The following is an 11,176-nucleotide window of genomic DNA, read 5'->3' as shown; positions in this document are numbered from 1 at the left end:
GATGCAAGTAAAGCTAAATGCATGCTCTTCAACCGATTGCTGCCCGTACCCTCCTGCCTGACTAGCATCACTACTCTGGACGGTTCTGACTTAGAATATGTGGACAACTACAAATACCTAGATGTCTGGTTAGACTGTAAACTCTCCTTCCAGACTCATATTAACCATCTCCAATCCAAAATCAAATCTAGAATCGGCTTCCTATTTCGCAACAAAGCATCCTTCACTCATGCTGCCAAACTTACCCTCGTAAAGCTGACTATCCTACCGATCCTTTACTTCGGCGATGTCATTTACAAAATAGCCTCCAACACTCTACTCAGCAAATTGGATGTAGTCTATCACAGTGCCACCCGTTTTGTCACCAAAGCCCCATATACTACCCACCACTGTGACCTGTATGCTCTCGTTGGCTGGCCCTCATTACATATTCGTCGCCAGACCCACTGGCTCCAGGTCATCTATAAGTCTATGCTTGGTCACTGTACCTGTACACAGCCAATCTGTAAATAGCCCACCCAACTACCTCATCCCCATGTTGTTACTTATCCTCTTGCTCTTTTGCACCCCAGTATCTCTATTCTCTACTTGTACATCATCATCTACACATCTATCACTCCAGTGTTAATGCTAAATTGTAATTATTTCGCCTCCATGGCCTGTTTATTGCCTTACCTCCCTACTCTTCTACATTTGCCCACACTGTACATAGATGTTTCTATTGTGTTATTGACTGTTGGTTTGTTTATGTGTCACTCTGTGTTGTTGTTTTGTCACACTGCTTTGCTTTATCTTGGCCAGGTGTAAATAAATAAAATAAAATATAAACCAATATGTGTTGCATATCCAGTGATGTGCATTGGGGCATTTATTATACCCACATTTAATGCACATGTCACTTAAATATGAAGACATGAATCATTGTTCTATTTTAGGAAATTATTTTTCATACATCGTGAATAAATACAGGTTAATGACAATTTTTCTAGTATTACGTGGGGGCTTTTATTTAGAACATTTCCGAAATTCCCAAAGTACTATTTTAGTGTTGCTGATTGTGAAATCTTAAATAATGTCATTGCAGCTTTGCATAATGTTGATACGTAAAAAACTATATAACTACATGGGGGGAGATCTAAACTAAAGAGAATGACTTTATATAAAATACATAATATTATAAGGTGGAGCACATTGAGAAATGTTTGGAGCTAAGTAAATTAATGTCAAAAACATAATACTGACCTACTGGTTAAGTATATATATGTATATATTTTAATAAATCAATATTTTGATGGTATGATTCTTGTTTATTTACTGGTGCTATTGTTCAACGATTCAATTTTGAAATGATGGTTTAAGAAAAGTCACTGTATTTTTGTTGTATTGCACAAACAAATTGCACTGTACGGGAAAAACGATTCCATTGGCCACAATGCGAATCACTGTATATGGGATACATATAAGCTTATAGAGCAAAAACTATTCTATGTGCTGCAGTAAAAGTTCTCTAGGGAGTACTCAGTAGGGTCTGTAGAATGTGTATATGGTGTCATTTCATGGGGCTCTGAATAATACAGAGTGTTGCTGAACTTTTACTGTTGTCAAACAGCTTAAAATGGGGTACAAATATAGCACTGTACAGGAATAACGATTCTTTATGGTGATGTTTTATTCTTAAGTTTTTATTTTATCAGAATACAAAACGTTATGAATCATTGTTAGTGTTTAAACAATTATTTTTCATATATCGTTAATAAATACAGCCAATTGACGTTTTATACTATTACGTTGAGGACTTTTATTTGTATTTAAATATGAAATTCCGTGAACCGGAAGTCGCTGACGAAACAGTGATGACATCTTTCCATTGATTTGTACAAGTCGATACCAGTCGAGTCGTTGCTGTAGTTTGTTTATACAGGAGCCAACGTCCGTTAAAATACAGGTTTAAAAGATGCATTTTAAAGTCCGCGCTGCAGCAAAAGAGGATTGTAAGGAAATATCTAGAATGATTATGGTGAGTTTGCCAAACAACATCGCTACAACGTTGGACACTCAACTTGTCACATGTTGCAAAGTGATTTTGCTTCAACGTTGTTCACTCAACCTGTCACATGTTGCACAGTGATTTTTCCTGCACTCACTGCTTTATTACATTGTAGCAATCGCAAGCCAAATAGCCTATCATTCATAATAGCTACATTTACATTGCAGTATAATTGCCTGTGTCCAAGTTGTGTTAGGCTACTACAGTTTGCTGAGTGCAGTCATTTTGCAGTTCAAGTGCATTTTTTTTTTTCAAGTGCATAATTTATTTATTTTTCTGCAAGTTATGTAAGGATGGAAGTAGAATGCTGGTTAGAAACCTGGGGTGCGTTGTTTGATTAAATGTTTGTTACGTTGCGTAACGGCTTGTCATGTGTAATCATTCGCCCAAAACGTTTTGCAACGGAAAAAGTTTGGAGTTCTTTTTACTCTGCTGCTACTCACTGTTTGTTATCTATGCATAGTCACTTTACCCCTACCTACATGTACAAATATATAGCCTCCAGGTAATCAAATGGCTACCTGTCCTATTTGCACCCCCCCCCCAACCCTCTTTTTACGCTGCTGCTACTCTGTTTATCATATATGCAGTGTCACTTTAACTATACATTCATGTACATACTACCTCAATTGTCCCGACAAACCAGTGCTCCCGCATTTGGCTAACCGGACTATCTGCATTGTGTCCCGACACCCACCAACCCCTCTTTACGCTACTGCTACTCTCTGTTCATCATATATGCATAGTCACTTTAACCATATCTACATGTACATACTACCTCAATCAGCCTGACTAACCTGTGTCTGTATGTAGCCTCGCTACTTTTATAGCCTCGCTACTGTATATAGCCTGTCTTTTTACAGTTGTGTTTCTTTACCTACCTATTGTTCATCTAACACCTTTTTTGCACTATTGGTTAGAGCCTGTAAGTAAGCATTTCACTGTACTACACCTGTTGTATTCGGCCCATGTGACAAATAAACTTTGATTTGACATTGACTCAGTACCATCAGTATATAGTCTCCACATTGACTCTGTACCCCCTGTATATAGCCTCCACATTGACTTGGTACTGGTACCCCCTGTATATAGCCTCCACATTGACTTGGTACTGGTACCCCCTGTATATAGCTTCCACATTGACTTGGTACCCCCTGTATATAGCTTCCACATTGACTTGGTACCCCCTGTATATAGCTTCCACATTGACTCTGTACCGGTACCCCCTGTATATAGCCTCCACATTGACTTGGTACTGGTACCCCCTGTATATAGCTTCCACATTGACTTGGTACCGGTACCCCCTGTATATAGCTTCCACATTGACTTGGTACTGGTACCCCCTGTATATAGCCTCCACATTGACTTGGTACCGGTACCCCCTGTATATAGCCTCCACATTGACTTGGTACAAGTACCCCCATGTATAAATCCTCCACATTGACTTGGTACCGGTATCCCCTGTATTAGACCGCATTTTGCATTTAGGGCATACATGTCTACTGTATAGCCTTACCTATAGTGTGCACCAATAAAATGGGGTATTAGCCTACTCAGTGACACCCAAAGATTATAACTCTGTAAATTTTACAATAAAATGAGCGTCATAGCTCTTATTGCAGCTTTTTGAATGTGGCAAGTGAGGTCCCATAAAGGTCATTTTGAGGGTTCCTGAAAACATTTCACCACCCTTCCCCATTGTTAAACATATTTTCACATGACTCCTCTTGTAGGGTGAATTTCTTTGCACCTCCTCATTGAATGAACTCAAAAATAATGATTACGACCTCAAACAACAATAACTGTAGAGACCCTTTATTTATAAGAGTGAATATCGACTATCACTTCAGCATGCTTTTGTGACACAGTCGATGCCACGCAGGGCTACAGGCCAGAAGGTTGAGAGTTCGCTGACCACCACAGACGAGACGCTGCCTGCCTGTTTTATTACACTACAATCAGAGCCGGCTGCAGAGAGCAAGGGGGCACCTGGACGGTACATTGGCTGTTGGTGAGAAGGGCCTGGGGGTTGGGAAATGGGCCGGAGAGGTGATGAACCAGGCCAGGGAGATGATTTAACTCAAGGGCCGATGAACCATCTGTAGATTGGCCCTCAGGGCTCTGCTCCATCTCTGGACTGTCCTAAACACTATCCCCTTCCAACACCTACAAGCAGATGGCGAAAACATTAGAATACAATACAAGCAATCTTAAATCATCTCCATGGGCTCCTTTGACTTAAAATGCTTAATCAAAAGAACTGATTTCATAAACATCTCAATCTAATTAACACATGGTTATTTGTAGTGGCCTTTCAAGTGTCTTTTCAGATGTTTTAACTAGCTCTGCTAATCATTGACAATACAGGGATCTAATATTTCCCCCTCACAAATTCTCCCATCCAGAAAAGAGCTGATTTGACATGTTTTAACTAGGTCTGCTAAACAGTAATATGTAATGATACCGTAAAATACTTCAGTTGAAAAGCTCACTCAATACTTCCCCTCAGTCTTCGCAAGGAATGATACGTTGAGTTTCAATTTCCAGGTAGAATAAAACGCCGTTGGACAACGAAGCATATTACAAGGAGCCACACGTTTTGTGACGAAAAAGGAAATTGCAACACTGCACTACACTCTGTCGACTTTGGACAAACACACTGCTATGGCCCAAAAGTCATTGCATAGGCTATAAACCTAAATGTAGGCCTACAAAGTCTTACATTGGGGATGGGCACGATTATTTGAAAAGACGTTAGTATTTAATTACTTAGGAGAGTATACCATTTTTAGAAAAATATATAGGCCTATTTTAAGAGGCTCCATGTGAAGTGTTTTTTTCTAATCAATGCAAAATGGAATTAAAATGGAATTAAGTTGGCTAAATGAGAAGGAGTAGGCTACATGATCATACCTAATACTAATACTTACCTGAATAGTGACCTGAGATCTAGACCGCCTTGTGCCCGGTGTGTTGATGCTCAGGAGGAGACCTGTGCGTAATCCTCTGCCAACTCCTGCAGGACAATGGAAACACCAATAATAACAACCACTCACATTCCAAGTATTCCACCCACTTTCTAGTTGTTATAAAGTTACTAAGCCCGTCCCCCAACCCAAATCTTTACCCTAAACCGGGTCTAATCTATTCCCAACTCTACCCCCTGAACCTTTACCCTAAACCGGGTCTGTAATCTATTCCCGACTCTACCCCCTGAACCTTTACCCTAAGCCAGGTTTGTTTTCTCTACTCAACCCAACCCCTTCCTAAATTATATATTTTTTCTTTGCATTATATTATCCAATAAAGTTTGTTTGAATTCAAACCAAGTCACGGAAAACCAAAGGAGAACTCCAACACCCTCCCCTTGTCCCTTGCCAAACTTCACCTCACCCTATTGCTGGTGACCTGCATGCGGCTACACTGGTGCTGGTCACCAGCAAAAGAAAACACATGAAAGCGGTGCTAACTCCAACTAAGCATTTAGCCCACTAAGCTACCACGAACCTGCTGAGCTGTACAGACCCCACGGTCCGGCTTTAAGTAAGCGCACGTATAACCCAGCTAACGGAACATCTCGCCCATAGCTATGCTTACTGCTTTCCCTGTACTGGATGAACTAAACCAAGCACTCGAATTTGAACGCTTCGTGCTGCTTATTCCCTCCAAGGTGGAAGAAAGAAAAGGGGTGATTCCAACGCCAGAATAGCCCAATAAATATATGTTAACAATATGTTCACCTGACTGGATGAGTTTAACATGCAGCATTTTTTAAAATTCCTTAGACGAATTAGCACATGACATGTGTAGTTAGCATAACGTATGAAATTAGGAAACGTTTTATACTACATCTGTTCAAATTGTTACAAACTCTGTTTTACATAAAGCATGAAGATGTGTTAATAATATGACCACCCTACTTTGAGTGATAAGTTACTGTAATGATGTATTCCGTGCAAATAGTCTGGGTAGCCATTTGATTAGGTGTTCAGGAGTTTTATGGCTTGGGGTTAGAAGCTGTTTAGAAGCCTCTTGGACTTGGTGCTTCGGTACCACTTGCCGTGCGGTACCAGAGAGTCTATGACTAGGGTGGCTGGAGACATTTTTGAGGGCCTTACTCTGACACCGACTAGTATAGAGGTCCTGGATGGCAGGAAGCTTATGTTGACTAATGTCATAACAATATGACCACCCTATCTTGAGATATTGGACAGAAAGTGTTGAATTTAAGATTCCAGACAGGTAATTTGGTGCCTCATCGGAAGGGATTATCATTGACCTTTTCAGATGACTTGGAAATAAGATCTCAACCATAGTAAGTCCTATCCTGATGAAATATAGTGTGTTTCTGGGAAGCTGCTCTATATCATGGAATACACCAGAACCAAAGTTCTATTTTGACCTCCATCACCCTACTTACATGGGAAGTGAAGTGGTCCGCTATTGGCCGTTGCTCTTGTCAGTCTATGAAAGACATTGTGTCATTGGATGTTCCTGAGACTCTGCCCCTACGAGGAGTTACCCCATAGAGAGACACCATCATAGAACCATGGTTACTTTAAGTAACCTTAAGTTTCTTCATGTAGGCCTACTGTCTTTTTACATTTCCTCCCCCCCACATGTGTCTGTTTCCCTTAGGAGTTGGCTGTGTATGAGAACATGCCAGACCAGGTGAAGACTTCTCATGAAGGTTATTTTACAACTTTTGCCAATAATTTAAAGTTATTTCTTTAAACTTGAACCTGAACTTAACCTGTCTCTGTTTCTCTGGCACCCCAGACTTGGAGCGTGATGGGTTCTCTCCAAACCCCTTCTATGAATGCCTGATCGCTGAAGTGCCAGATGAACACAAGACCAAAGATGGTAAAAAAAATCTGCATTTCAGTGCAGCTTAATGCGTGTACATGTGAAATGTATTGTGCTTGTATGGAAGCTCATGTTCGTATCAAATTTGATCCGATTGCAGTGCCTAATCATTAGTATTCATCCCCCTTGGATTTCTTTGCATTTTTATTACAAAGTGGGATTACAATTGATTTAATTGTCATTGATCTACATCAAATACTCTGTCAAATGTTTATTTTTCTCGACTGAGGAACCTTACGGATAATTGTGTTTGCTGAATGACTAGCCCATTTCTTTCCACAATCATGTTGCACACAGAGTGAGTTCATACAAGTGATGTCATTTGCTAAGCAATTGTTTACTCCTGAACTGTTAATGCGTTGTGCACCCTCCCCTGGCGAGGATAATGGTGCTGAACCTTTTTCTGTTTTATAAGATGGGAGAACACATTGATGTTAGTCCATTCCTCCATACAGAATCTGTCCATATCCATGGAATCCTTCGATCTGCACCCATTCAAACCACAGGTTTTTCAATTGGATTCAAGTATGGAGACTGAGATGGCCATTGCAAAATGTTGATTTTTATGTGTGTTTGAGATTGTCTTGCTGGAAGATCCACTTGCGGCCATGTTTCAGTCTCCGGGAAGAGGCAACCAGGTTTGTGGCTAAAATGACTTGGTAGTTGGTAGAGTTCATGATGCTGTTGACCATAAAGTCCCCAGGACCAGTGGAAGCAGAACAGCCCCATCATCATATTTTACAGTAGGGTATTATTTTCTGTGCATGCATCCTTCTTTCAAAACCAAACCCAGCACTGGTCTGCATGGCCAAAGAGCACTATTTTCATCTCATCTGTCCATAGCACCCAATTCCAATCCAAGTACCAATGCCCTTTAGCAAACTGCAGCCGTTTACATTTTCTGGTTGCTCTCAATAAAGGCGTTTTTTATGTCAACCTTTCTAAGTAGCCTATTATCATGGATGTGGGGTCCCCAAGATGCAACCAAGTTCTGAAATTCTCCAACTGTGGCCTTTGGACTTTTCTTTGCCTCCTGAAGCATCTTCCTCATTGTGCGTGGGAACAAGATACACTTGGATCCTCTACCAGGCAGGTTAAACGTCTTAAATGTTGCCCTAATGATGGTAAGATCTATATGTGTGTTTTTCAGTAGTTTTCTTTTGTACCCATTGCCTGATTTTATGAAAATCAGCAACCATTTGTTTCTTTCCCCATGGTGATGATGACAGGGATTGTACAATCTAATTTTTATACCCCAGTGGTGACATTAAAAAATGATATAGTATACTTTGGTCTAAATACTGTAGTATTACAATATTTATATACTATCGTGTTCACTAGTGTTTTTGGACATGACTGTAGTAAAATATAGTATTCACTTGTGTTTTTGTGGACTTAACTGTAGTATATTATAGTAACGCATGCCGATTAGAGTTAGCAAAAATGACACAACTACCAGACTAAGCCGGTTACTGTTTAATGAGGGGAACACCTCAACCAGAACATAAGACACACAGGTTCGTGACAGGCCACCTATTGAGTTGGGTCAACCGTTCTGAGAAATGCAACGGACCAGACAACACCTTTGCAAAATATAAACAATGTATTACAATTGTAACATCTAAACGTTAGACAGGTTCTAGGCCAAATAGAGAGAACCCGTATAGAGGCAGATATGAAGAACAAGCAGCATTTAAAGCTTAGAGGATTAGGTTTGCTTGTTTGACACAAATAACACATTAACAAGAGTACACCAGAAGGACTTATTTGATCTGTTACTTCCATTGGATATACAACAGTGGTTTCAGAGATTCAAGTTCACAAGATGCCCAAAAACAGAGAGAAACAATACTGTACTTCTGATGGTAGAAAATAACAGTTAACTTAATTTACGTAAATCGATATTTTAGAAATACAAATGACTACTTAAAGACAGTCACCTTTTATTGGAGGGTGCTGCCAATAAACTGCCTGGACCTCAAACCAGCAAAGTCTCTTCCAACAAATGAGCTGAAAACAAAAGGATGACATTGCAGTGGCTTTCCATAAGGAACATCTTAAAAATGTGTTACACATGAATAAACTCACTGATGGTCAAACTCAACACACCATTTAGAACTATCGACCACACCCTTAACATTTATTCAAGACTGCATGGTCACCAAATGGTTGCTCACAGAAACAAACCGACGCTGCCGTACAGTCTATACACAAAAAGGACCTTCCCGTTTACAAAGCTCTCCCCTGAACATGATCACGGGGCGCTTTTATACAGTTCTTGCATGTCCTCCCCTAATAAGGGTGCCCAGGGAAACACTGACCAAAACGTTGGTTCCTAGCCTGTCACACAATATTCTTTAGGTAAATGATTGTAACTGATTGAGGGTTCTGGTGATGCCCATCTACTGTGGGACACCAGTTAAACAGCAGGTGGAGGCAGTGATGCAGTTCATCTTAAAAGTCCTCATAGATTCAGGTCACGGAGAAAAATACAGTACAGAAAATGAGTGACAGTTGTTGACATGAGACCAAGACTCTTGAATTGAGTCTTGGTTGGTGTAAAGTTTATCTAAAAGGAGACGCAAATTGCAAACAATAATGGGCAATAACAGCAATGAACATGCATAATGAATCATCTTTTAATGGCAATAACGCAATAAGCATATACATGGGTAAAGTTATGGACATAAATACACATATACAGTATATCACAAAAGTGAGTACACCCCTCACATTTTTGTAAATATTTGAGTATATCTTTTCATGTGACAACACTGAAGAAATGACACTTTGCTACAATGTAAAGTAGTGAGTGTACAGGTTGTATAACAGTGTAAATTTGCTGTCCCCTCAAAATAACTCAACACACGGCCATTAATGTCTAAACCGCTGGCAACAAGTGAGTACACCCCTAAGTGAAAATGTCCAAATTGGGCCCAAAGTGTCAATATTTTGTGTGGCCACCATCATTTTCCAGAATTGCCTTAACCCTCTTGGGCATGGAGTTCACCAGAGCTTCACAGGTTGCCACTGGAGTCCTCTTCCACTCCTCCATGACGACATCAAGGAGCTGGTGGATGTTAGACACCTTGTACTCCTCCACCTTCCGTTTGAGGATGCCCCACAGATGCTCAATAGGGTTTAGGTCTGTAGACATGCTTGGCCAGTCCATCACCTTTACCCTCAGCTTCTTTAGCAAGGCAGTGGTCGTCTTGGAGGTGTGTTTGGGGTATTTATCATGTTGGAATACTGCCCCACGGCCCAGTCACCGAATGGGGATCATGCTCTGCTTCAGTATGTCATAGTACATGTTGGCATTCATGGTTCCCTCAATGAACTGTAGCTCCCCAGTGCCGGTAGCACTCATGCAGCCCCAGACCATGACACTCCCACCACCATGCTTGACTGTAGGCAAGACACACTTGTCTTTGTACTCCTCACCTGGTTGCCGCCACACACGCTTGACACCATCTGAACCAAATAGTTTATCTTGGTCTCATCAGACCACAGGACATGGTTCCAGTAATCCATGTCCTTAGTCTGCTTGTCTTCAGCAAACTGTTTGCGGGCTTTCTTGTGCATCATCTTTAGAAGAGGCTTCCTTCTGGGACGACAGCCATCCAGGTTCTCCTTTACCCAAATCCAGATAGCAGATGTTCTCAAAGAGCTGCAAAACCTGGACCCGTACAAATCAGCTGGGCTTGACAATCTGGACCCTCTATTTCTGAAACTATCCGCCGCCATTGTCGCAACCCCTATTACCAGCCTGTTCAACCTCTCTTTCATATCGTCTGAGATCCCCAAGGATTGGAAAGCTGCCGCAGTCATCCCCCTCTTCAAAGGGGGAGACACCCTGGACCCAAACTGTTACAGACCTATATCCATCCTGCCCTGCCTATCTAAGGTCTTCGAAAGCCAAGTCAACAAACAGGTCACTGACCAGCTCGAATCCCACCGTACCTTCTCCGCTGTGCAATCTGGTTTCCGAGCCGGTCACGGGTGCACCTCAGCCACGCTCAAGGTACTAAACAATATCATAACCGCCATCGATAAAAGACAGTACTGTGCAGCCGTCTTCATCGACCTTGCCAAGGCTTTCGACTCTGTCAATCACCATATTCTTATCGGCAGACTCAGTAGCCTCGGTTTTTCGGATGACTGCCTTGCCTGGTTCACCAATTACTTTGCAGACAGAGTTCAGTGTGTCAAATCGGAGGGCATGCTGTCCGGTCCTCTGGCAGTCTCTATGGGGTGCCACAGGGT

General features: G+C 41.3%; 1 protein-coding gene and 1 long non-coding RNA gene across 2 annotated transcripts; one reads left to right on the top strand and one right to left on the bottom strand.

Annotated features, from left to right (window-relative positions):
* The first annotated feature begins 1,858 nt into the window (after positions 1–1,858).
* On the top strand, positions 1,859–6,942 carry LOC135538968 (diamine acetyltransferase 1-like). The gene is made up of 3 exons (XM_064964840.1): positions 1,859–2,017; positions 6,686–6,737; positions 6,827–6,942. The coding sequence occupies exons 1-3, from the start codon at positions 1,955–1,957 to the stop codon at positions 6,940–6,942; spliced, it is 231 nt and encodes a 76-aa protein (XP_064820912.1). The 5' UTR covers positions 1,859–1,954.
* On the bottom strand, positions 3,847–4,638 carry LOC135538969 (uncharacterized). Its single transcript, XR_010455517.1, has 2 exons — positions 4,512–4,638; positions 3,847–4,213 (listed from the first exon to the last, which is right to left on the bottom strand). It is a non-coding gene; the product is annotated as an uncharacterized LOC135538969 (long non-coding RNA).
* Positions 6,943–11,176: the final 4,234 nt, after the last annotated feature.

Source organism: Oncorhynchus masou, unplaced genomic scaffold, assembly GCF_036934945.1.
Source record: "Oncorhynchus masou masou isolate Uvic2021 unplaced genomic scaffold, UVic_Omas_1.1 unplaced_scaffold_2383, whole genome shotgun sequence".
In the NCBI taxonomy this organism is placed as follows: Eukaryota; Metazoa; Chordata; class Actinopteri; order Salmoniformes; family Salmonidae; genus Oncorhynchus; species Oncorhynchus masou.
This window is presented reverse-complemented; position numbering and strand designations above follow the sequence as displayed.

What these genes read in the sequence shown, in the direction of transcription:
- LOC135538968 (XM_064964840.1), top strand. Translation starts at nt 1,955, where the DNA reads ATGCATTTTAAAGTCCGCGCTGCAGCAAAAGAGGATTGTAAGGAAATA. An exon ending in AAATATCTAGAATGATTATG is followed by an intron (nt 2,018 to 6,685) that starts GTGAGTTTGCCA and finishes TGTTTCCCTTAG; the next exon opens with GAGTTGGCTGTGTATGAGAA. An exon ending in GGTGAAGACTTCTCATGAAG is followed by an intron (nt 6,738 to 6,826) that starts GTTATTTTACAA and finishes CTGGCACCCCAG; the next exon opens with ACTTGGAGCGTGATGGGTTC.